General features: G+C 40.0%; 1 protein-coding gene across 1 annotated transcript in view; it reads left to right on the top strand.

Moving 5' to 3' along the window:
• The window catches only part of LRMDA (leucine rich melanocyte differentiation associated), a 931,481-nt gene extending 904,113 nt beyond the window's left edge, over window positions 1-27,368 (top strand). The window contains exon 7 of the mRNA XM_026653719.2: window positions 27,289-27,368. Within this exon, the coding sequence (XP_026509504.1) occupies window positions 27,289-27,368 (80 nt within the window). The remainder of the gene's footprint in view (window positions 1-27,288) is intronic.
• Window positions 27,369-27,667: the final 299 nt, after the last annotated feature.

The following is a 27,667-nucleotide window of genomic DNA, read 5'->3' as shown; positions in this document are numbered from 1 at the left end:
ATTACTAAAAACTTGTAGGACATGGAACCTATACTATCACCTAAGAAAAAAGGACAAGAAATCCTAACTATGCTTTGACATGATAGACTTCAGTAGGGACAAAATATTCCTTGTTTTATTGTATATATGACCTCTGTAACAATATAAGGCCAAATTTTTCAAAAACAGGAGCCTAAAGTTAGTTTCTGTAGTTAGATTTTCAAAAATTCTTGGTGACCAGTCGCACCCTTGAGACTACAGTGAGCTGCTGGATGTTCAGCACATTTGGGAATCTGGCCCTTTTGTTTAAGTGTCTAAATGGGAGTTGAGCTCTTTTGAATATCCCACCCCAGTTGCAGGTTTGAATGCTTTTGAAAATAACAGCCCTAAATTCTGATTTAGGCTCCTTAAGGAAGTGGTTTCTTTTTCAAGTGCTGAGTGCTAGCTGGCTGCAAAATGGAAATCCCATCCCATTCATTTTTTAAAATAAACGTTCATCCCAAATCTGGATGAAAAGACAAAAATGTGGAATTGTTGATGGGTAGGAATTTTCAGAAACATTCTGTTTTGGGAGAACTGAAATGGAAATTTTCATCTCCCCGGCTGCCAGCCTGGAAGGCTCTGTCTAATTTCATTTTTTCCCAGCAGGCAGAAAGTAAAATTTTGCAGAAAGGGCATTTTCTGTCAGTCAGCTGTACTGAGCACCAGGCAGTCCCCATTATAGTCAATGGGAGCAGGTAAGTGCTCAGCACCTGGTAAAATCAGTCCATTTTTGTTAGGAATCTGTATCAGGAATTAGGGCTGGGATTTTGAGAGGAGTTTAGAATTACACACCGAGGCCCAGATTTTAAAGGTAGTTAGGAGTTGCTGTACTCAGCATTGCAAAACCTAACTGATTTAGGAACTTAAATTTCATTTGCATTTACAGTTGATGGGATTTAGGTTCCCAAGTGCCTAAATCACCTTTGAAAATGATATTTAGTCTTCTAAATGAGTTAGGCGTTGTGACGCTGAGTGCTGCAATGTCTAAATACCTTTAAAAATCTGGTCCTAAGTGTAAATTTTTCAAAAGTGCCTGAGTCCTATTTTCACAGGTGACCTAGGAGCCTAAATCTAATTGAATGTCAATGGGTCTTAGGTTCTTAAATGCATGTCACTTTTGAAAATGAGACTTAGCCTCCTAAATTGCTTGGAGGCTTTTGAAAGCTCATTTGAATATCTCAGCCTATAAATCTAACTTCAGGCTCCTGTTTTTGCAAATTTTGGCCTAAGACCTTAAAATTTTGGTTCATTGGTTACATATAATATGTAATTAGTTTAGTGGGTCACAGTAAATTAGAATATCATACCACTGCTTCACAATACCATGCTATCATATCGCAATACAGTGTCACAACATTGTGACAGTGTTGTCAAATTGTGTAGCAAACACATTCTGAATCATGATTTGATGCTTCTACTTCAGTAGCAAAAGTATTTTTGAACACTTTTGAACACTGACACAGGACAGCCAAGGCAATGGGTCTGACCCATGAAAATGAGGATGAATGACAGCTCTCCTGTCCACTACCAGTATTGTTCTTAGTAATTTTGAAGTCTCCTGTAGAATGCAAAATATAGGTACTATTGTACAAGTTAAGGGCTAGAGTGACAGTCCATATTTTGAATATCTCACCCCGTCATGTTGAGGTATAACCCTGATGTTACTTAAACACAGAGGGACTAAGTGGAAAGAGGAGGTTACAATTGTATGTGTTAATAGAAAAAAGTATTAGGAATTGAGACAGTGATTTATTAAAAGATTTTGTAGAATAGCAAACTTAATCTTTTAAAACCTTTGTTCAAAGGGGACGCTTCATACCAGGAAATAAGACCAAATGCACTCCTTATATGCTATAATTTAATGCTGATTTGTTGAAACATTGCATGGAAAAAATATTATAACAATAATTTTGTTGGAAGAAGGTTAAGCACATCTTTATGAAAAGCCAACATTGTACAAACAGTCCCATTGCTAGTGAGTTGTTCTCTTATTGCATTGTAGCGTGTGCAACATCCAGGTCACTGCCAGTGCAAACCAGACAGGCTTAAGCCGCGATGAGTGATACTGGAGGAGGGGGTATAGGGATCTGGATTGTCTCAAACTCAGACCCCAAGCAGAGATCCAGGGCTGGCAAATACAGTGTGTATCTGTGGGGAAACTCTGCAATTGAGGTCTGCAGGGAATGTGAAAGAGTAGTTCCAGACTAGGCCACCTTGACAAAGGTATTAGGTGTAGCAGGACATGCTGGTGTTCTGAACACATTGACAGTTATGAGCTTTTTAAGCAAATGTTTCTCATTTCTTTTTCCCCCTTTGTTAGTTAAGTTGGATTGGGTGGCTAGTGCTGAAACAATTTAATCCATGTCTACAAAGCAAAGGAGAAAGCCCGTTATTGCATCCTATTGCAATTTGATGGCTTTATTGTTGTTGGCGCGGTTTGCACTTTTTTCCACTTAGAAATTTCATTTTGCAAATGTAGTAATAATACTTTACATGTGTATAGTGCCTTTCATCACACAGCACTTCACAGACTAGATAGAGGCACAAGGATAAGGCTCTGTGGTGAGCTGGTCTTAAATTCTGTGGCAAGGGCCCCAGAAATTTTGTGGCAGCCTCATTTAAAACAAACAAAATAAAACAAAGAAAAAACCCAACTTGTTTAAGGAATTAACGGTGTCAATGAACAATACAATCTTACTGTTCCTTTATTTTTAATAGGTCACAGATTTTTGTACAAAGAGGGGCAGGATGATCTAGTGATTAAGACAGGAGCCTGGAGCTCAGATCCCTGAGATCTAGGTTCAAGTCCCTTCTTCACCACAGGTTTTCTGTGTGACTTTGGGCAAGTCCCTTAGTCTCTCTATGTCTCAGTTCCCTATCTGTGAAATGGGGATAAGAGCATTTCTCTGCCTCACAGAGGTGTTCTGAGTGTTGATACATTAATGATTGCCAGGTGCTCAGGTACTATGATAATGGGAGCCAGAATAGATCGTTAGATAGAAAGAAGCTGGAAGCATTGGTGGCTGGGGCATTTGGCACTGGGGAAATGTGGAGAGAGAGGTTATCTGGCTGCTTTGTTTAAAATGCTCAGTAGTGAAACAGCTACCAATATAGGCATTTAAGTGCAATCTTGAGCTTTCAGAGTTGAGATGAATGGATGTGGTTTACATGTCTGCGCCATTATTTTGGGATGTCTGCAGACTCAGCAAGACATTACTGCATCAGTTTACACATGGTTTGAGTTCGTAAGGTTTTCTGCACAGCCATAAGATGTCATTAGTTTAAAATGAAAACATAAGGCTAAGTATTGAGCTCTGCTCCTGCCTCTCTGAGCAACACCCATTGTGCAAACAGGGCTAACAACTACCTAATCTCCCCATCTGGGAATCCTCAGGCATGAGGGATTCCCTGGGTGGCATAGAGCTGGTTCCTGTTTCCCCAGCCCCTAGCATAGGGAGTGTTCTGGAGCATTCCCAGGAAGGAAGTATGACACCAGGGCACAGTGGCAAATAATCCCTTGCTTACTGTAGCCAGCCAGATGTAGTTTAGAGTAGCTCTGAGACTGCTTCCCTCCCCATTGGCTTTCCTCCCCATTCCACCGCAGATGCAACTAATGGATACTTTGTGTAGCCGCGAATTGAGCCCTTAGTGTCTGGAGCATCATTCCACTGCAAAGGGTCGATGGGGCCCTGTAGGTACCACATCTGGGGTGAAGAATGTCAGAAAACTCTTGAACATGGCACTGCGCAACAACAAGGAAGAAGGGAAGGTTTTGCCTGGACAAATCCTTGCTCTTATGAAAAGTGATATGAGATCTTTAATATCCATACAGGAAAGGCAGGGCTGAGCCTAAGCATTTATGCCAAATATTTATATTGTGATTAACAGCAAAGCATTTTTCTGGGACTCAAACCATTGGTTCAAGGTATTCCATGTATCCCAGGTGGCAAAGTAATAATCTAACCATCCTGGCTGTGGTTTACATGGCATTTAAGTAGTTCAGAAATTTAAAAAATCTTAACAAAAATTGTTAACCTAAAAAAGAGACAGAGGTTGTGAGGGCAGAACTGGATCCAAAGCTGTTGCTACCTCTTCCCTGCATTGTGCTGTCAGTCAGTGCGAACACATGGGATAATTAGGGATATCACACTGCTTGAAACAATTCAACTGATGCTTTGTATTGAGTCCCATAGCCTAGGCTCTGCTATCAATGGAAACAGTGTTGAAACTCTTCCATTGAAAGTATAATGGGCTTATAATGGAAAGCAGGGCACTAGACTAGATGACCTCTCGAGGTCCCTTCCAGTTCTATGATTCTATGATAATGGCTCTGTTTTAGGACACTTGGTCCTCAGTATGTCTGAGGGTCTTCCAGACATGATAGAAAGTCAGTGGAACAGTCACAATTGTATTGCAAATTTCCCTCATTTTTCTTAATTTAAGTTATATTTTAGTGAGGTTACTTGTTTTTTTTAAATAAGGTAAATTATGCAATATTTCCAAGCCACTTCTTAGGAGAGCATTATCAGTGCTGAAGTTTCATAGCTGGTGTGCTGTGACAGTAGATAAATAATTCAGTACAAATAAAAAAAATGTTTAAATAATTTTAAAAGTCTGACTTAAACTGACAAAAGCCAAGAAATTTAATGTTGATGCTGAACGGCCATATTTTGGTCATACAACTGTGCAAAAATCAAATCAGAATTATTTGAATTCCATGGCGATCTCCATAGAGCTCATTAGAATTTGTGTAAATGGACTCTTGTTTTCACCCCCAGGACTTCAAAAATGCCTCAGCTCCCAGGATTCACTTGGAGTTTCAGTTTGAAACAAAGCCCAAATTTCCAAGTAGAACTTGTCTAAAATCACTGGATTTCCCCTGATTTTTTTTACTCAAAATCAGAATATTTTTATTCAATGGAAAGCCATAAATCAGCTCAAGTTTGCTTGTAAGTTTAATGAAACATAGGGAACCTTTCAGTGAACTTGGTTTAAATTTCAAGCATATAATAAAACACAAAAGCACATTCAGGTTGCACTTTGAATATTTTCATACATCTCTGGTAATTTTTTCTTAGGTGATTTTGCTTGTAAATTGCTAGGAATTATTCCTTAGCAAAGCCCCTACGGACTGTGTCTAGATATGCCCGAGGATGCCAAACACAGATGCATACATACAAGGGCAAATCCTTAGCTCTGTTGACTTCATTGGAGCTATGCCAGGTTACACCAGTTGAGGTTCTGCCTCAAGATTGCACACTGCTATTCACATGCAGTACTCAGGCTGGCCAACTGTCGTACTGACTGTCTCACCTCATACTCTACCTGGGCGCATTCAGAGCACCGCTCCCTGCTGTGCCTAAGTAGGGAAGTTACTGTAATTGGCACATGGCTTATCATACCTCGATGTAGGAAGTGTCAGAGAGCGCCCTATCACAATCATGTAGAGCAGGGAGCACTATGCAATCAGACTCAGCAGCATGCTAGCCATTAGACCCCTGAAGAAGGGGAAAATAAATTATTAGCTACAGTGCAAAGAACCACCACCATATAGAATTCTACTGTCCCTTAGCTCGGAGGGAGGGAGGCAGGGAGAGAGCTGTACCCGTTCCTAGCAGCCATTTAGAAGAGATAGATGTTTTGATAGCACATTAATGGAACAAATAGGGCTATTTATTTACTTTGTGGCTAACAGCGAGAGACCCACTGGTGTCAATGGCAACTGCATACCCAAATCAAGGGGGTTTTATGTGGCCACCCACTGATGCTGCATATGTTCTCAATCCATAATGGTTCTGCCTATAGGAAAATGAATAGAGAGACTCTTTGCTCTATAGAAATGTATTTTCAAAGCAGAGTAAGAGGATTTAGTGGCATGTGTCCTGATGACACCAAAGGAAATCACACAGATATGTACACTTTGTAGCTCTGAGGCAAATGGGTATTTAGGCTTTTTTGGTTTTAACAACTAAGTATCAACATGGATCGGTTTTTCGTAGCCAATTTATAAATCCCTGAAAATAAGACTTCTATGGGAATCTGTGATGGAATGGGCAGGATCCTAGAGCATCTACATATGATTTATTTTTACACTTCTGGGGGAAGAGTAGGAATTCACCCAGGCTTGTTTCATCCACACCTAGTTGTCCCTTCCTACAGAAGAGCCTCCACCATTCAATTTTCCATACCACCTTCTCCAATCCTTCCCCTTAGAGCTTGGGTGCCCCTTTGTGCCACTTTCCCAGGGACCTCCAGGTCTGACCCTGCCACCACAATTCTTTACAGGGTCTTCTGGGATTACAGGATACACAGCCCATTTCTCCACCTTAGAAGCCCAGTAAGAGTGTGAAAACCACTTCCTCCACCAGCGGGGACTGAGAGAACTCCTTAGGCCTTAGTGAAGTAGCTAAGGAGACCTTGCTTGTATTTACACTCTAACAAGGATTCACGATGACCCCTGGTATGCAACTGGCAGGGCATTATGCGAAGGATTGTAAGCTTCTCTCTGTTCCAGCTCAATAGAAACAATTGGCCATGACCTCTGGAGTGTGATTTCTACTACTGGTGGCAGGAGTCAGGGGAGATGAGACTCCAAACATTGGGAGATGCTGCTGCCCATAACTGACAGCCACTTAGGAAGCAGCCAACTATAGATATCTGAAGACGAAGGAAAGACAAAGGCCCCACCCGCCCTCCAGGCTCCAGAAAGAAGTGGAAGGAGGGTACAAGTCACTGCCTTCTTCCCAAAGACATGTCAGGTACATATGAGGTCCTGGGGTTGCTTGGGACAAGGGAGACTCGCTGGAGTGAGGGAAGTGAAGGCTGTTGGGAACAGCAAGGGAAGCTTGGCTGAGTGGGAGGCTATTCACAGGTGTCATAGTTGTGCAAACTACCTTGGGCCAGGTTCATTAACACCTTGAACCTGTGGCTCAGTAGAGTGGAGCTCAGATCTGATATGAAGTGTCTATAATGGAAACAAAGAATTTGTTAAAGAAACAGATTGCAGTGTCAGGATTCCATGGAGGTTTTATTAGAAATCGGGGGTGGGAGGGAGAGAAGATGGTAAAAATTCTGTAAAGTGAACCGTGAGTGTTCTGATTTCACTTTGCAACCCTGTTACGGTACAAATGTTACATCATTCTGTGTGGTTTGCTCTGTTTAACATCCATTTGTATTTTCTGATTATAAGATGCGGCATCAAATAGTATGATCCATTCGCAAGATGTGCTGTCATTCTAATCCAAAGTAACATTTGCCTTTCCTAAACCTTTGCAGAAAGTCTACAAGCTTTATGTGGCCCTGGGTATCTCAGAGCTCCAAGGCTGTATTTTTGATAATCCCTTCCTAGCAAACAAAGCTTCTGAAGAGATGCTGCTGTATTGCTGACGGTACTGGTTTTTGTGCACTCATGCTAGGATTTAGGATTACAGCAGATTCAGTCCCATTTAGAGGTTCTCTTTATTCAATTTTATATTCAAGAATAAGCAGCCTGATCAGTGATATTACAAGCAAATAATTTCATCCCTCTCCACTCACAAATATAAAGATACACTCCCTGTTTTTAGGCACCTTTCTGCATCAAAAGCAGAAGAATGGTGGCTCTAACAAAGCTTCCTTGCACGTAGAAATCAGCGGTACCCCAAATGACATGTAGGCTGACATGGGGAATTCTAGCTTTTGTTGCAGTGCACTGATGTGCTCCTGCTCCTGCCCTGCACCAGAGAACCTGCCTCTATCATTATCTTATATGACATCTTCAGTTTTGGAGTCTAGATTAGAATCATTAGGCACAATGAGTCTGATGCCCTAGAATTATGGGCTTTGCTAGTACAGCGATGCCATTTATTTATAGGTATTTAGAAAGGGGGAAGAAAACCAGGATGCTTTTCATCGATCTTTCCGTAAATGTAAAATTCATGTGCATTTCTTGTTTGTTTTATAGCAGCACTCTTTCCTTTTCCTTATTTAATATGCACTTCATACTGTGCCAAAGGGTCAGTAGGGCAAATCAGGGAGCCAGATGGCTTACCTCTACCCTAAGGAAACATACCGATATTTAGCTGGGCATTTTCCCAAATAAAGGCAGGACTGGAATCCACAATAAATATGAGAGTCGGTTAAAACCGTAGCCTTTCTTTGGATTTTCAGTTTCAACCTCCTTGAGGCATGAGCTTTTTATACTTCACCGTCACTCTCTGTAGCTTTCTCTGAGTTAACTGCATCTAAGGAGATGTTGGGGCGGGAGGACACTCATTTTATTTATGGCCTATGCTCAGAAACAAGTTTCAGTTATTTTAATCTGACTGAAATAAGAAACCATAATCCATGGATGAAAAGACAGTGGACAAACTCAGTTAAATCTCAAATACCCTGAGGACGTATATTTTGTCCATTTCTGCTTTTTTATGTTCCTTTTTTTTCTCCTCTTATTCCCAACTTTAACTTTTGAAAAGCGGAGCAGTTTAAGTGGCCGGGCCTGGGGAGCTTATTTGTATGCAGCACAAATTTCAGGATCTGTTCCCAAGCCTGTGCAGAGTGAAAAATGGCCTGCATTTTCTTGATAGCCCATGTGGTTGTAAAGAATAAATGGCTAATGAATTACAGATGAACATTGACGCAAATTAATCTTCCTGATGTCCCTGGGTTATATGGCAGCCATTTAAAAGTTTAATCAATACACTAAAGTTGAAAACATGCAGGCACTGCAGTTGTTTGGATGTAATAAACATCAGAGGGAAACGGGAGGCTTGTACCCAGTCCATGTATCATAATGACAGGTATTTATGTTTAATGGACTAAATATTTTTTATTGGAAGAGAGCAAATGTCAGCTTAACTTTGTAAGCCCCGCATTCAACTTTCCTTTGAGGTTGGTGAGAGACGGCTGACATGTCATTGAAAATGAAATGTAAAAAAACCAATTGAGACAAAGTGAGGATAAGGAGCTGTTTCACCAACGAAATGCTGCTTTAATGCTCTGCAACTATTCATTAAATAAAATGTAAACTCTTCCATTTCTAATGTTGCAGTTAAAAGGTTTACTAAGGGAGACTTTTAATGGTTATTAGGGAAAATAAGCAGCAAATGCTGCCAAATATTCTTTTCCTGGAAGCATTTTATGTGAAAATTCTTTTCCTGAGTTACAGTTTTGGAAGATATATAATTGGTGAGGGGTTTCCCCCCCTTTTTCTTTCTGAGACAAAGAGAAACAGGACAATAACTTTTAGAACCAGCATTTCCTATATCTTTCTCTTTGAACAGAGTAATACCATTACATAAGCTTTGCAAATGTTTAGATATTAATTACAGTTGAAGTAAATGAATTTTAGAGTCGTGTAAGCCTAGGACTCACCCATCATTGGTATAAAGAGTGGGAAGGAGGGAAATTTCAAGGCTGCCAGAGCCACTAGCCCTATAAAGATACCAGGCTGTGTGAAAAACCCGTACTGGTTGCAAATATACCTTTACTTACTTACTTATTTGTTTAAGAAAAAATGTTTTTGTCCCCCATGATACATAAGTAGGTCTTGCAAAATCACTGTGCAACCCCCTACCACCTGATGTTAAAAATAATTAGAGAAAACTGAAAATGTTTTTAGCATCTCTTCTGTGATCCAGTGTTCGAGAGTGGCCCATTAACGGGTTATTTTTCTTACCCAAACTTATCCCTGATGCTCTATAGTCAACATGTGGAACTTCTAGATAGTGCTGACCATGCATTTGTGGATCCATGGGGGGGTTGTTAGTTTCTTTGGAGATTGGTTGAATAATTGCTCTTTTGTGGCTTCTCCATCTCTACAAAATATTCCATTCTGTTAAACATGTTCATGCATCTTAATTTTTTTCCCCAAGGGAAGCTATGTGATTGCAGCATGAGATTATGCAATGAGCTGCTAAATGCAGGTCTACTTGTATGTGACAGAAGAGTTTGCTTCCACTCTTCTAACCGCATAATACCTCCCAGAATCTTCCTCATTGTCTATAACTGATTCTTCAGAGGGGATGGAGCCATAGCTTGTACAAAGGGTTAAAGGATTTGATTGGAGCAGGGATCTTACTCCACTCCCACAAAGGACATCCCTTAATATTTACATTTTGTTTATGACAACTATTTTATAATAAGCAATGTCTCTCTCAATGTCACCATAGATGTGAGGCCCCATATGTCCACTTTAGATAGGGTGCCATTAGGTGGTCATCTAGAGAGCCTGTGAATAAAGCCATCTCTGGCAAAGTCATGTTGCAGGGTCATATTTCCATACCTCATATTTATAAAATCCACATGACAAACCACACTATCCACATGACAAACCATTTTTAAAAATTACTGGGGCCTGATCATGCAAGCCCTTACTCACGTGTATTTTACGGGTGGAAAGTAAAAGGAGTAATTACTTTAGGATGATGGTCAGATTGTCTACTATGGCCAAGGATCACAGAAGAGGTCTGTGCAAAGATAGTCTTCATGCTCCTCTGTTCATGGGTTGGCTGTGGGCCAATCTATTCTCACAGCATAAATTAAGAGCAGCCTCAAGGGGCCAACTTGGATAAGTATGATATAGGGAGGTGCCCACTTTACCCTCTCCCCTAGTTACACATCCAACAACTAATGGTAGGGAATGGGCCACTGTTTGCTGGGGTGATCCTCCCATGGCTGACTCTCTGGGTATAATTTACCAGCAATGCAGCACAAAACAGCAGTGCCATATGCCAGGATGTGGGTCAGTATGCTATTAACATAGCTTGGCTTTACTTTTATATAACAGAACCAGCCTAATTCATGGTTTTGAGTTGACTTTATAGCCTCCATGGTGATACAGGCTGAAATTGTATGTGAGTAGCTTATCAGCTTCAGAATGAGGATGTCATACTGAAGATGTCAAAATGGAGCTGTGGTGTCCAACTGAACTAAGTTGAATTATGGTTTATATTTTCTGTAACTCTTCTGTCATTGCTTCATAGGCCCAAAAAGCATCCTTCTGCTGTGCACGATAGTAGAATGTGGAGTGAAACAATTGACAAAGCAAATCTCTATTGAATTTACCTCAGAAACAGGTGGCCTCTGGTAGAAAGCTGGATGTGGGGAGAGGGTAATGTGGGTTTGGATCTCCATATATATCAGACAGAACACTGCATTTTCAATATCCATTAACAACAAAATATTATGTCGTGTGGTAAATGTAATGCTGGAGAGTTCAGGCTGTCAGCATACAGTATGCAACTCATTTCAAAAGATATAACTATTATTTTGTTGGTCTGGTCTTCTTGCCATTTGGCAAGAATGATTTCAAGTTAGTTTTTTTAAACAAAAATAAGTCTGAATTCTGATATCAATATTCCTTTTCCATATATAATTAAATTATATAGAGAGAATGATGATGTGTATATTATAGGCTTAGTAGGATTTGAGTTATCTCAATGGGTAAAAGAAAAAGCACCTTGTCTTTGTTAGAAAGAAATCTAAGCCTTTGGGGGAGGAGGGGAAACTCAAAAGCTTCACATTTGACATGTGGCGAAACTTCACTGAGGAAGAGTAACTGTATGAGTGTGAAAAAAATGTTTTCACATTACAAAATTATTAGTGATTAAACATAAATTGTTTGGCTTGGCATTTCTATCAGTCTGAAGTTACGTGTGTGTGTGTATATATGCACTTATGTACAGTAGTCTTACACAATTGTCATGAAGATTTACCAGCCCAGACACACACATCTACCTACTTACCCTTTCGCTTAATGACCCCAGGCAATTACCCCAGGCAATGGCTGAGTAATGTTTTGCACGGTTGATGTGAAGTGTGCATATATGCATCTATATCCCCGTCTTAAGTTTTTTATAGCACCATATTACCAGAGCCTTGAATATATGTCTACATGGTAAGTCAAATCTGGCTATATTATTATTTAGCTATCTAAATAATGAAAAGAATTAAGTGGAAATGTTGACTTGTTAATCTAAAATTGTTTGACTACAACTTAAAATAGAGATAGCAAATTGGCAAGGTAACTTTCCCTCTGCCATGTTAATGTTGAATTTCTGAGAAGTATGAATAGGATAGTAAGAAGTGAAAGCAGGTTGAAAATTGTCAGTCACAGGCTTCGGGAACTGGGACCTACATCCCTGACAGCTGATAAAAAAATCAAGTAACTTTTGGTTCTGAATCTGTATAATGAGCATATGACAAAGAAGGGGGTTTCTTGTACATTACCCTGCAGATGTAGCTTTCCTGTCTGCCAACTTATCCTGCATTTTAGTTTCAGGAAGAGAGAGCATTAGAGAACGAAAAATCTCTTAATCAAAAAGCTTAACAGGAAAAAAAAAGTCTAAAGACGTTGTCATGTATTGCTAGTTATTTGTGATGGTTAAAAGAATTACCTAAAAACAAAGACGCCATTCACAAAGAAACTAAAATACAAAAGCTTTAATAACATTTCCATCTGTGTATCATCCATGTCTCCAAATGCAAGTCATGAATAACACATAAACTAGAGCATATAAGGAGCAGAAGAGCTAGCACCTCATTTAAAATCTAACACACCCCATCGTCATTGGAATCAAATACACAGCAGGAATGGTTCCAGTTGATAGACACACAAAGAAGTCATTGAAAATGGAAACATATTAATTATGTTCCTTAAGGTTAAGATAGTAATGGCTAAATTCACTAATCCTGGCATCACATTAATGCTCAAAACCCATGCAGGAAAAGTGTGTAATGTTTCGAAAATTGTGGAAATTGCACAGTTTTGAATTCACTTAATCCTGCATCTGTAACTCACTCGTGACTGACTCTACACTATAGGGGGGTAGCACAGGACAAAAACAGGGAGAATTACTAATGAAAAAGATGTTCTTGGTCCAAACAAGCGACTTTCACTACATGAGCTAATTGTAAAAATAGACCATTTCTGAAATGCAGCTGTTATGTGCTTAAGCAAACCCTGCTGGAAGAAGTGCTTTGTGGAACACCTCTGCTAGCAGACGCAGAGAGATCCTCAATAAAGGAACCCAAAGTGTAGTGTTGAAGAGAGAGCTTTTGTTTCTCAGAGTTTGGTGCTGAGCTTCTTGCAGGATGTGAGCTTAGCTTGTCATTCTGATCTAGATATCCCCTTCCTTAAACGTTTTTTCTATTTTCATTTTCTTTTTGCCTGTGCTAAATCAAAACAGAGGCTGGGGGGAGTGTGTGTGTGTGTGTGTGTGTTGGGAAAAGTTCAGGGTGTGTGTGTTGGGAAATGATAGGTGTCAGAAAATTCCAGTTAGTTCTGTTGTGGTCATTTTCTTTGTATAATATTTTTGTGTCCCCCTGGAAGTTGGGAGGTCTTTCATATGATAGATATATATTCTTTCCCCTCCGTCTTCTTTTCTTCTTTCTCTCCCAAATGCTCAGCCATACATCTCTGGTACAAGACCTGGGTTTCTAACTATATTACAGTAACTCCATTGTGTTGGTGTGTTTGAGTCTCCCCTGATTCTTAACTGCTTAGTGATAAATCCCAAATCCTCCCAACAGCAAGGGGTTAATTGTCTTCTTTTGATGCACTTTAAAATTCTCAGCTCCTGGGAATGGTGTTTCAGTGAGAATTGAGCGTAATTGCTAAATAATACAGGCACTCTGTCTTATTTTAAATGAGTAGTACTTAGGTTGTTACTGATGCTACCACATATGTGTAAACTGGCTATTCCTTCACTGTCCTTGGTGGTGCCTCGGATGTAGGTGTTTGCAAATTTAAGCCTTTGGGTTTTAAATGTTGTGCCACCTCTTCTATTCCTTATACGTTCCAGATTATGTATAATTGATTACCTGCATTTACAGACATGGGTGGTATACAGATGTAAATGTTATTATAGCTTTTATATTTTATGTTCTCTCTGAAAAATCATTTTGTCTTTGAATAATACTCCTGTTCAGATTTCGGGGGGTTTATCTTTAAAAGAGAATATGAAATGGATATTGCACATCATATATTTCTTAAAGTAATTTGGAATTTTAGGATATGGGATTGGTGGTGACTGATACACTGCCTGGATGAGCTATATCCCTTTGAAAATAACAGCGCCAGTACATGCCTGCATCTGTCTAACCTCATAATTCACTTTCACATTGGGTTATGGATGTCTGCATTCAGTGAGTCTATCTTCCCTTTAGGTATTATTTCAGCCCTTTGAGATAATAAGGAAAGTTTAATTGCGTTGTTAATTGATTTTTTGCACAACATTATTACCTTGATTGATTGCAGAGTTGATGAAAATGTTAGACACAGGCAGTGTAAAGTATCAGCCCAGTAAGGAGTGGGAGCCATGTGGAGAATAGATAACCTTGATGTTAAGAGCTATATCCTTCAGATATGTCTTCCCTTGACATATTGATGGCCCTTGAAAAGGGAAAAGCTGATTGTATGCAGAATGCAATCATTAAACCCACTTCAGCTGGCTGTTGATTAATTTGTTTTTTCCTGGAGGATCTAGTTAAAGAGAAGGCCTCACTAGTATCAACAGCAACCATTTTCCAGGCTTCAGATTATTCTTAACCCTCTCCTAGAAGAAAGAAAAATACAAAACTGTCTTGGTTTAGTCAAGAAAATGGTCTGAAAACATTCAGTCCAGGTGCAATTTGGGGATTACAATACATACTTTACCCTTTTAACTATCTGCTTTCCCTACCTCCTTCGTCTCCCCCCTACAATATTTGGCTTCCATGCAGCCACAACAAACAAAAAGTCACATTTGATATTTCATTAGAAAGGCCAGCACATATTCTCAGCAGAAATGCCACAAAGGTTGTCAAGCTAGTTTAACCATTTTTGTCCTGGAGACTGAAATACTTTGAATAGTGTTCAACTATTTACTGGTGGCTTCTCCGAAAGGACGCGTCCAGAGGTTCAGTGCACAAATTTAATTTCTTAAACTTTCTGCACCCAAGGATCTCTGTGGAGATCCTTGTGGTGTCAGTTACAGCAGCTGTGCATTGCTCCTGATGGGGAGCAGGGAGGGTGCTTTGGAGGTCAATGTGCCTCGATGATACCGCTGCTAGTGCTTGCACCTGCAAGAGAGAGACTGTTCCAAGGTTACTGTGATTTAATAGCAGCAGAATTGTGTACTACATTCTTGGATGTTTAACTGAGCAATAAGGATGCATCTGACCAATTTTGTCCTTGCTGCTATGTACAACTGTGAACTGATATGGCAGGATCTGGGGTTTTAACTAATCCTTGGCTACCCTCTACCTCTTTTGTACTTTCCACTTGTACTTAGGCACAGTGACACCTGCTTTTAGACAAAGGGCTGTGATATGTAATCTTCACTGCCCTGATGGTCTTCTAGTGCCATTCAGTGGGTTGAGGCACAGCTTCCCCCTTCAGCACTTCCCCTTTATAAGCAAATGACCCAGGACATGTAAAACATGTATACACCTTTAACCATGCAGGAGAGTGCCTTGGAAACAGAGTGCTTTGGAGGCTCTGTCTTTCAATTAACCATTTAATGGATATTTGGTGAAGTAGTGGGTAGCAGGTTATTGCTTCCTGTTTGACTTGGTAATGTCCTAGGCAGTCGCTGTTAATTTGTGTTTGCGAGTGATACTGTGATCAGCGTTGTTTGATTGTTTGGCCAGATGTGTTTTATTATGTCCAATGTGCACATTTGCCAGTTGGCTCCTTTTTAATATGGGAACATGTTCACTTATGACATAGTCAAGTCTGACAAATTTGAACCAGCCAAATAAGTGAGTAATATTTCAAGCTGTCAAAGCGGGTGAATACTGATTAACTGACACACTCCAAAAGCTCTCACCAATATCCGTGCTCCAGTGGAATATGTTTACTAAGCGTAATATTTGTTAGAAAGTCTTTGGTGCTTTGACTAAATTTTAATGAGTCTGACCCTATTAGAGGGGTTTTACTGTGCCTCTCTTGAGTTGTTTCTTTAGCTTCCTATCTTTAGTCTTCAGCACAAGCTTCCATAGAGGCTAAGAGTGCTCTTGTAAACTACATTCTGCTGTCCATTGTGATTTAATCTTCAGCCTCTCCCTCATTAGGATGTTTTTAAAAGGAGGCTGAGGGAGCAGGAGAGAGTTTAAGATAGAAAACAGTGACAATGTTTTGGCACTCTCTACTGGAGTCAGTCAGTGTTTGAGAATTAGGCTATGAACTCTTTGCAGTAGCAAATCACTGTGTGTATTCTATATAATGCAGGGTTTGTTTCAGCTAGAGACAGGCCCCAACTCAAACCAGTGAACTGAATGCCTGCGGAACTTTCAGGAAGTTCCGCTCCAGAGCTGAACTTTATGGCTCAGATGTATTTCTGATTTCAGTTGAACCATATGTCAACTGGGTTGGAAGAGTGGGGAGCACCTTTAACGCCCGATCCTGTGAGATCTGGATGCGTGCTAGAAGGTGTTAAGCACTTGCAGCTCCCACTGGGAGTTAAGGGAACCCAGCACTTAGCAGCACCAGTCCCTTAAGGAAGGTTACTTTATATTAAGAAGAATCCTATTAATCCTATCATTAGCAATCAGTTAAAAGTCTCCTTTGTTTCTGATGAACGGCTTAGGGAAGGGAATGAGTAACAGTATACAAAGAACATTCCCCTAATTGATTGTCACAGTATCATAATATGACAGCAGCACTGTTTAACTGTGCTCTTTAATTTTGAGAGACTTGCTTTTTTATTTTTAAAGCTGGGAAAGAAACTTGGTCTTTATTTCAAATGACTCTCTTGAGAAATTTCAAACCAGTTGAGCCAGACTGAATTGTGGATGGCTTTTTTTAAAAAAAAAAATGTGAACTCATCCAACAGAATACATCTGAGATCCAAAAAGCAAATTTTACTCATGAGATGAGCCAAATTCACTTCTAAACTCTCCAGAAGGTCCCTGCTGCTCATATAAGAATTTGTAATTTTGCTGGAATGCTTGCAGACTTTCCGAACAATTATTCCAAAAGTTGACTTTCTACCACATAAATCATGGTACATTTATTTAATCCTATCACTGTTACTGAAAGAGCTTACTTTCTTTTTTTCCCCTTTACTGCTAATGCAATCTGCACATTCCTAAACTTTGTGAAGTACAATATAATTATATTCATCCTCTGTTTCCTTAATGGCTCTAGCATTCTTTATGGTTTCATTCTGTGGCTGATTAATGGAGGTATTATTAGTAGAGTGTAACCCAAAGTGGAGAGCAGCCTACAGAAATGTCACTTTTGCATATGTTAGTCAAATCAACTGAGAGTCTTCTAAGATAATATGGGAGGAGTTGACAGAGCAGCTGAACTTTTAAATACACAGTAAGGATCAGATTTTAAAACCTTCTTGCCCACCATTCTGAATACATTAGAAGTATCACTTGCATCAATGCAGTGATCGTGTTGTTGCAAAAGAAACATAAAAATAAAAGAAACATAATTCAGAACAATCAGTTTAATTCATATATGTATATTTATTCCCTCTATGAAACATATTGAGCCTTTAGTTCAAACCAATAAATACACTAGTGACCTCTTTTTGTAGCCACCCCTATAGCCAAATTGATGATCACTGAAGTTAGTCCACCAGAAATCAGGCTTCCAGGTAAAAGGTTGAAAGCACAGATTGTATAAATATAAGCTTTGATCATTATAGAACATAAAATTGGCTGCAAAACTAACCAACAGTATTGTTTAATTGTCATGGGGAATATTTAGTTTGCTGTTTTAGCCAGTTTAATAGACAAATGGATGCTGCCCTCTAGTGGTGATGACCTCAACTTTAAATTGACTAAAGAGAAATCAGCATGAGGTTTGTTTGGTTTTTAGTTGTGTGAGTGTTTTTGTGTGGGAGGGGGAGACAGAGGAAGGAGAGCAGCTGTTGTGTTAGTAGCTAAAAAAAGCAGAAGTGGTCCAGCTTGGAGCACTTGGCTATTAATAAATAACTTTAGTTTTTGTGACTTCAATCTAGAAATGGAGAGTGAAGGGCATTTAACAAATTTTACCTGATTTGCATCTGATCCATGCATGCTCTTTGGAAACAGTTCCATCTTTTATTCACTCTATTTATAATACATATGAGAAAATGAGACATGTAAAGTACAAATAGATATTGTAAATCCATAGTTGTTTCCCTTTGAAGGTATCCAATCTATATAAATTTGAGCCTGAGTTCATATGTAAGTTAACCTCTGGAAAAGTTGATATCTGTATAGCCAGTGTTTCTGGTGCTCAGTAACGCCAGTAAATAAAAATACAAGTATGTTCTTGATTATTTTTTATAATTTACTCCATCCTTTTTAAAAAATCCAAAATATTCAACAAGAAAAATTTCATACTGACCTCTAGGCTCATCCCATCCACAGAGTCATTTGAAACTGCAACAATGGTGAAGACACACATCTGGGTGGTGGAAGGGGGAGGGCTTTTTGTTTGCTTGCTTTGTTTTTAATAGGAAAAAAAGCCAGCATATTGCAATCATCATCAGAAGTGTGGAAGGATTGCTAAGAAGTCCCAATGCAGAAATGTGGGCCTTTATAATATTACTGAACTACCCTGGACAGTACAGAACTGGTTAATGATTTAAAGTGATTTGCCCTTAATGCTTTTGTTTTAGCCAGCAGTAGATGATCTGTAGACAGCACATGCCCAGATCAAAGCTGATCATGTCAATGTCATTCAAGGAGGGAGAGCTACCCTCCTTTTCTTTTTTGTTTTAAACAAAGTATGACATCTGAGGAACAGTGTGTTGATTGTTCCACTGCCAGGACACATAATGGAAACATTAGCTCCAAGATAACTTTTAATCTGTCAGCCTAATGGCTCCTTAATGTGTAGAGGGCTTTAAATGTATGTCAGCCAGGGCTGTATAAAGTAATATAGTTTGTGGCCTGAATGGATCTAGATGACTCTGCACCATGACACAATATGGTTTATTATTAAGTATCAGCTCATCAGCTTATTCCCACGGACTTGGACAAGCTTCTCAATTTTCCAGTAACAGATTATGTGAGAAAAAGCTTGCAGTGCATTTTTTTTTGCCCTTTCCTTTCCTTTTTTTTTTTTTTTTTTAAATTACAAGTTTCATCCCCAGCTGCACTGGGAGCCCTGAAGTGTATTTACAGCAGGCTGCACTTTATCACACATCAGCTCAACTGCTAGTTTACACTGAACATTTATGCAGTCTCCCCTGGCCTGGGATGCAAACTTCACGTCTTTGTATTCCTATCACCTTCATTGCAAATTTTTCCAACATCCTCTCCCTGTTGACTGCTTTCCTTCCTCTTTTTTTTCTTTTCTTCCTACAACCAGGCCAGTGAGACTTGACATGACACAGTACTTGTCTGTGCAGGATAGTTGCCATAATTTCATGGCCTCACTTGCTTGTTCTGATTCTTCTCTGTTTGATAAAGTTAGGTGCATAATGCCAATGTTATTGCTGTGGACTAAATATGGGTTTGACTTGGTACCTGGAAATAATCTGATCAACCTGAAGGGCATGTGTATTCGGGGGAATGAATCATCACTTTCTTGGCACCCTTGCATAGGGGCTAAGCAAATTTGTAGCCATTGCAGTCCCATGACTAAAAGGGTGGGTTATGCTAGAACTTCTAGACACAGCAAAGGGTGCAGCAGAGAGTGCAGGTCAGGAGCACACCACCTAAAAGATCTTCACTGTCTTGAAGAGTGGTGCAATTGGTCACATTCCCCTCTGTTATGGGGAGATCTGTCTTTCTATACTGTACCCATCGTCATAGTATCTGATTGCTTCTTTGGTGAAGATGGAGCTCGCTCTGGGCTGGGGCAGCTGAGCACTACCCTCAGCCTTACGAAGCTGCCTTTATGTGCAGCTACTTTTGGAGGAATAGCCGATTATTTCTGCTTACATTTAGCAGCTCTGTTCTCTTAAAAAATCAATTAAAAGGCTACAAAGAGTCCTGTGGCACCTTATAGGACTATTTGTCGCTTTTTACCGAACCAGACTAACACGGGTACCCCTCTGATAATTAAAAGGCTGTTAGTTTATAATGTAAGAAGAGTTAATATTTGTATATCTGTTCCTTGGGCACTTCTGATAGCATTTCCTGATGTCATCTTAGTTCATAACTACTTTTGGTGCCAAGGTATTGCTAGTCTTTGTAAGCCAACGCTCATATAGTATCTGCTCAGAGGTATTTGGAGTCACATGCAATGTCATCAGCTGGAGAAGGCAGAGCAGAGAATGGCATAGCTGGAAACCTTTCACTCATTAGAAGCTGCTGAAATCTAAGCCTGATTCTTATTGTTTATCATGTATATTTTGGTAGCATACAGTGGTCCTCAGTCAACATTGAGGCTCCACTGTGCAGTGCTTACAATCTAAGAGGACAAAAGCAGCCCAAGGATGGGGAAGGGAATTCAAGATAGGGTGAGTGGCCCCTGACTTGTTCATTCCATGGGATTTATTTGTGGGGGAGGAGAGGAGGGTGGAGAAATTGTTAGGAATAAAAAGGGAAGAAGAGAGGAGATTGATACAGTGAAGGAGGGGAAGTTCATAGTCCAAAAAAGTCCATGTCCATTGTGACATCAGGAAGCTTAGTGTCTGAGGTCTATTTTAAATAGACCTGGGCCTGGGTTTTTCAGGAGCTGGGCCTTTCATAGCCTGCCACAGAAGCTTCAGGCCATATGTAGGGGGTTACAACTGAGGCCTAGTGCCCCAGAGCAGTTTCTGGCAGGTCATTTGGGAATGGCTGCAGATGCTTCTCCCCACTGATATTGGCCCAGAGTGCAATCATTTGTAGCAGATCCAGGGGGGGAAGGGCTGGCCAGCTCAGCATTTACCTCATTCTCTGCTGGCTCCTGCTTCTGCTGCTCTGATGTATAACCTGAAAATTAGGACCCAGTGACTTGAATTCAGTCTCTAGTCTGGCAGTTGGGGAGCTGCAGCCACCAGTGAGCAAGTTTACTTGTGGCACATTCAGACTCCTTTACAATCACTTTCCTGTAGTTATCATCTGAGCCGGAGTCCTGTATGCAATGAGGTTGGAGGTGTTGCATGTTGAGGGCAAAGGCTGGCCCAACTCTCCCATTTCCCTGGGTAACAGTTGTTCATGGTTTTACATTTCTCTAAATGTTGTTTGGCAACAACATTGCATGTTCCCCATTTACAGATGGGGAAACTGAGGCACGGAGCAGTCAGAGTGACTTCCCCAAGACCACTCAGCAAGTCATTGGCGGATCCAAAATTAGAACCTAGGAATCTGATTTCTGACTCCCTAGTTTCCTCTTCTAACCACTCAAACCATTTGACATGTTAAAGTGACTCTTAGATTCCCATAGCGTCTATAGCACCTTTACCTGGCTTGTATTTTAAAAATGTAAATCAAAATAGATTTCAGTACTAGCAGTAGCATTTTATCTTTAGTTAGATGTTACATTTTTCCACTGTAGATATTCTAGCAGTTTAAGAAGAAAATAATGTAGGAAAGGAGCAATAAGTTGCTCTTATTTTATCAAATGAGACATCATGTGGAAAGAAACAAAGAAAAAACTGTCTGCTACCTCTGAGAAAGACAGTCAGTTAGTCAGACACCAGATAACTTTGGATATCCTTGGTACTGATACTTTGAGACAGTCAAGAATTGCTTTTCTATGACGGTCTCTGCTCGTGTAAGCAATGCACGATAATCTAATAGCCATCACTCATAGCACAGTATAGTGAGGATTGGGTAGTCGTGGCAGATACTGTAAAATAGTTTAGGGACTTTTAATTAGAGCTATGAGATCATTCCCACCCCCATATTCCCTCCACCAACGTGGATAGACTTTCAGATGTTTGGGTGTTTGGAGGTCCAAGGACAAGCTGTATATTTTGTCTGCTTGCCCTGCATAGTAGTGGGCATCACTATTTTGGATGCTGTTATTCCAGGAAATAATAAAGTAGTTGAATGTGATATTTTTTATTTTGTTATGGGACTTGGAGGGAGAAAAACTGTTGCAGATCCAAATGTAAATAAATAAATATGTATGAATTAAAGCTGATGGATGAAACTCAGAAGACTCAGTCCAGAATAAGAACAAAATCTTGGCTGTGTATCTGAATCTATTGACATTCCCCTCCCTTCTCTTAGGCCAGGTATATAGATCTTTCTTCCTTGTAGATTGCCTCCTCATTTCCCTCCCCCACCCCCAAATTCCTTTCTCAAAAAAAAAAACCCCATAACCCCAGAACAACCCTTCTTCCTTCCAAACAGTCTAGGTTGGACATCCTCCCCGGTGATGCAACCACAAGTCCCAGTAGAACAGCAGTCTCTATGCTTGGGTCCAAGTCTGCCTTCTATGTCCTTATCTATCTGTCTTGATATTTAGCTGTCATATCCTGTGTCATGTCCCATGGAGGGTGACTTATCTATGCTCTGGGGAAAGGGCTGAACTTTGGGCTGATTCGTTGGGGGTTTATATGTTTTTAAACTAACTGAACAGCCCATCTCCACGTATTATGTCCGGAGCGGTGTATTGGGGCTCCTCTAAGTAGATAGTTTGCAGCTGCTCATATGAGGCTTTCCACACTTTTTTGCAGCATTCAGTTGTTTTAATATTTGTTCTCAATTATTTAAGAATAAATAATGTAGGAATAAATAGTGTGACCCACTTATTTTTAACTAAAACAAATAGGAACCCTTTATAGAATGTAAGGCCCCATTTAGCAAATCATGTAGGGGAACATTTTCAAAAGAACTTAGTGATTTAGGAGCTTATGTTCCATTGAAAGTCAGACTTTGACTCTTAAGCACCAGATTCTTAAAGGTATTTAGGCACCTAAAACAAAAGTAGGTGACTAGCGGGACTTTCTCAGGTAACTCCTAGTCACTTTAGAAAATCCAACTATGCATCTGTCTGCATTTTAGGTGCCCGAATGCCTTGAAGAAAATGGGACTTAGGCTTCTCAGTTACAGGCACTTTTGAAAATTTTACCCATAAGTACTTGCTTATGTTCTTTGCTAACTGGGGATGGTCTTAAGTATGTTTAAAATTAATGGGATTAATGCAAATGTTTTGTCCAAATGACTAGCGCTATAGACTTGAGTTGGTTGTAGACAGATGTTTGTTCTCCTGTCAATGTTGGTTGTAAATAGGGTTGTACTCTCCAATAAGGAAAGTTGCAATTAGTATTTTAGGGAACTTTGCAGTTCCCATTCATTGATGGGAGAAAATCCCCCAGAGCCTTTGAAAAAAAGTTATAATGGTGTTGATGTTTCATCCAGAAAGCAGTTTATACATTTATACTATGACCACCACTCAAAATGTAATCATCTTCTTGGTGGAGGGTGACAGCTGTTTAATAGCCCACAGCAGCTGTACCCAATAGTGTGAGGCAAGAAGTGTGAAGATGAATATCTGATCCAACACAGACTGATGGGGTGGGATTTAGGTACTGTAGTCAGAATAAAATTAGCTAAACTGGAATTTGGTTAGGACATCAAGTTGGGTACTAATTGCCATGTGATCAGACCAAAAGTAGTCAGGACTTCTGCTTAGGTTCCACCTGAACACAGATATAGTATAGTGTTGTATAAAGTATCATATGCCTTTTGGTTTACTTATGGAATACAGTCCTTGGCACCTAATGTAAATAAGATTATCTCTTTCACTAATATTCTTAAATACCTTACTATATGCTGATACATGGTAGCATCTTTTACATGTATCAGAATTATTAAAAGCATTAGGAAAATTAAGCCAGCAACTCACGCAATGGCACCAGGATGCCACCAGATAGTCTTAGCATTAGGTCACAACTAACTTGAGCTGATTTGAACTGGTGACCTAGAAGTGCATTGTCCCATAGCCTATTGTGAATTCCTTGTACTGTCTGGTCCCCGAGAAAAATACCAAGAAGTAAAAACATATTTCACTCTAGAAAAGAACATTGAGGAATCGATTGCATAATAACTCTCTGAAACACATGCCCAATTTAAAAGGAGAGAACATGACTTGAACATTTTTTCACTTGCTTTAGTATTCATGTATGTATTTATTTATTTATGGGGATAATTGGGTTTTCCCCCAGCTAAGGCAAAGCTTGTGTTGCTGACACTACAATGTGTTGGTGAAGAAAGACTGATACCACAACACACACAGGTGACTGCAGGGTTATTACTTACCCGTCATAATTAGAACATCGATTCTGAAGGAGGGGGAATTTAAAAGATAAAAGGTATTTTTAAACATGATTCTTCCCTATGTAATTTTTTCATAATTATAGCTTTAACAGCTTATGGTGATGGTGGAAGCAGCTACTTAAGAAAAAACTGGAACCTCATTTGTGGGGAGATGATCCCTCAAGAGACCTCATGTTGTCATTTTTCAAGAGCCCTGAGCAGAAAGCTCATTCAGAATGCTGTGCATTAGGCTGATGCATTGGGAGTATACTTAGCTTATTATGACCAATGCCAGATATTTTAATTAAAAACACCACACGTCATTAAATGTGTTGTCATCCCCCGCACACACGTGCGCGCGCATACACACACATGAGTTTGTGAAGCTGCAAACAAATGAACACATTGCAGATGTGCGGGGGAAACTGTCTCCTACTGAGTCAGATGCAGTAGATTTCCTAAATCCATGTATTGCATATTTTAGCATCGAAAGCTCTTACTGCAGCATATAAACCCTCTGTAATTTTCACAGTTTTCTTCAAGCAAAGGGAATGGAGGGAGAGGAGGAGGGGGAAAAAGTCACCATTTAATTTATGAGCAAGTCTATTGTTTTACAAATAACCTTCATGATAAATAAAGACTCATGGCAACATTTTCAACTGTGCTTTTATCAAGGCTTTCTGAGCAGTGTGTATAATCCGCCTGGCAATCGAATCACAGCTGTGCGCCTTGGTAGGGAATCTCTGTGGAGACAACACTTCCTTAATTTAAACAATTGTAGGCTGCAGGAGTTCAAAAATTTCAGCTGACTTTAACTGTCACTAGCCCAAGCACCTTTATCCCCAGGCGAGCAGCAGCAGCTGGATTTCATTTCCTGCTGCCAGACAGTCCGACATCTTTGCTGAACATCCCAGGAACTGAGCGTCTTTGCTTTAAGGATTTTATTCAAGGTGACAGCTCCTCACACTTTAGCGTTCAGATCACCTCAAGTAGCTGAGATATCAGTGAAAATGAGAGCACTTCTACAGCAAACTCCAAATTTAGATTGACTGAGGTTATCCTTAGGCCTCTAGACCCAACCTCCATGACAGAACAGGCCTGCCAGTAACTCTAAAACTACAGTGGAGTTTGTAATGATGTCTGGGGAGAAATATTCTGCAGGAGCAGTGGAGAATACTATAAGTGATAGGAAATGATGTCAGATTTAGTTAGGGCTGGAGACACTGTTAGAATATACTTGGCATAATATGGCACCGGTATCTCTGTCGGCATCTCTGTTTTCTGTCACTGCACACAATTCTAGGTCTGTCTGTAGTTCTGACAGTGTCTTTTCAGATCAGGTTATTGCACTCGCTCAGCGCAGCACCATCCAGCCCCCTTTGTTTGAAGTCTGCCCTTTTGTCATTAATGCACTTGATGTCTATTTAAATCTGACGGTGAATGTAGTATCTGTTTTCCTGTCAAGAGATCATTGACAGTATTAATACCTCATGTCCTTGCCTCATTTTCTAAGTGCTGACACCTCGCTGCAGTCTCCAGCATTCATCAAACAGCACTCTCTCACCAAGATCTCAGTAAACAGTCTTGCTTCCAGTCCTGAAGAAAACACGGCAGACCTGAAATAGGACTTTTATCAATGACAGTGAAAAAGGAGTCTGAAGAAGGTCATTAATAAACTGTTCATATCCTTTGAATTTAGAGCTCTACCACTAGAAGCCCAACCAAGCTTTTTACCAACTAATGACAACCACGCTTTGCATGGGATAGCATCGCCTCAGGATATGAGAACTTGCTTTTGACCAGACACTGGTTTATGAAGGCGAATAATTTCTTCCCTTGAATGTGGAAGTTGCTCCACTGATCAATCAGGTTATTGGAGACTTGGAAAGAGAGAGAGAAGGAAGCGAAGAAGGGGCTAAACAAAGCTCATATAGCCCTCTTCTGTGCTTCCCTTAAGAGGAATGTGTTTTTCAAAACAGGTGATAGGCCTATCAATTTTTTTCCATAGTGATGTGTTACTCACCTGATGCTTTAAAAAAGGAGAGAATAATAGGGATTAACTTTAATCCAGCACAGCCCCTGCTTCCAGGGTTTTCATAGCTTATTTGATGCTTATAATTATATTGCTGCATTACATACAGATTATTAAAAGAATACTTAATTCATGCTGCATCTGGGTGCAGCTAATAAGACCCCATTTGTTCATGTGGGATCTGTCAAATTTAAAACCCTGCACAGTAAATGAGTAAATCACAGTAAATCCCTCCCAGTCTTTGTCCTTATACATAATATTTTGTTTCCTATCGGCTGGATGTTGGTGGACCTTGAGTGGATGAGCTAGATACTATAGTGATGAGAGCTTTAGAAAATCCCAAGATACATAGAGGGAGACAGAGAGACCCTTGCACGTGGCTTCCTTGTGCAGGAGGCAATAATAATTTGACTGCACATGCCTTGGGGTGCAAAAGGAGGCATTGCTAGTACTACCACAGCACTCCCCTGTATATGAGGTACCACCACTAGGGGAAGGACAACGTATAACTTTTAAATATGCCTTGCTCACCCTTTACCATTGTTCTGGCTCGTAGAGCCATTTATATTTAGAAAAGGAGGGCAGTGAGGTCTGGATGACCTTGGGCAAGTCACTTCACTTCTCTGTCTCTGCAAAGTAGGGGATAACGATAATTACTTACATCAAAGGGCTGTTGTGAGGATGTCTGAACAGAGTTTTTCATGTTTATATCACTAGATCAGTGCCAAGCTGTTGTTACTTGCTACTATTATTTTATTATCAATAAAACCATGTGGTTTAGAAAGATTCGTCCCCATATCCATATTTTGGAACGATAACAGACAGTGCAAACATACAACTCTATCCAAAATGCCATCCCTACAAAAAGCAGCAGGGCATGCATATGTGCTTAACGGGGTGATTCACAAAGTACTCAAGTGTGTTTTTTCAGGGCTGACCCCAATGCCACTAGTTAAAATAAATTAATTTCAAATTAACATACTTTGCTTTCCAAGCATAGCTAGAAAAGCAAGAGAGAGAGAGCAGTTCCCAAACACAGTTGAACCTTCTTTTCCCCAACCTCAGTAATATCGTTCCATTACATACAATGCTAATTGCTCACTTTTTCCTTATTTGTTTTCTTTTCACTGTAGGTGTTCTGGGAAAATGTCGCTACATTTACTATGGGAAACATTCGGAAGGCAACAGATTCATTCGAGATGACCAGCTATAAAACAGCACCGTTCCACGCCTCTTTACACAATCCACAAAACATGCACACAAAAAGCACAAATTGCATCTACATTTTCTGCGTGTAACTAAAGTCCTCCAGTACCTTCTGCTGACTTTGCCAAGCCTGTCAAGATCATCTTTCTGTCTTAGTCTGAGTAGTCACATAGAGATTGACATGATTGCCTTTAAGCAGGTCCCATCCACCAGTGTGACAGACAGCTGCAGCCAAGCACCAGGCCTGACAGGATGAACACCATGATGGATTGCCTGGTCCAATTGCTGCACACAGAAGAGCAAAGG

The sequence above is a fragment of the Terrapene carolina genome, unplaced genomic scaffold (assembly GCF_002925995.2).
Source record: "Terrapene carolina triunguis isolate 2854851 unplaced genomic scaffold, T_m_triunguis-2.0 Scaffold147, whole genome shotgun sequence".
Classification (NCBI taxonomy): Eukaryota; Metazoa; Chordata; order Testudines; family Emydidae; genus Terrapene; species Terrapene triunguis.
Note: the sequence above shows the minus strand (reverse complement) of the source record. Positions and strands in the feature narration are given on the sequence as shown.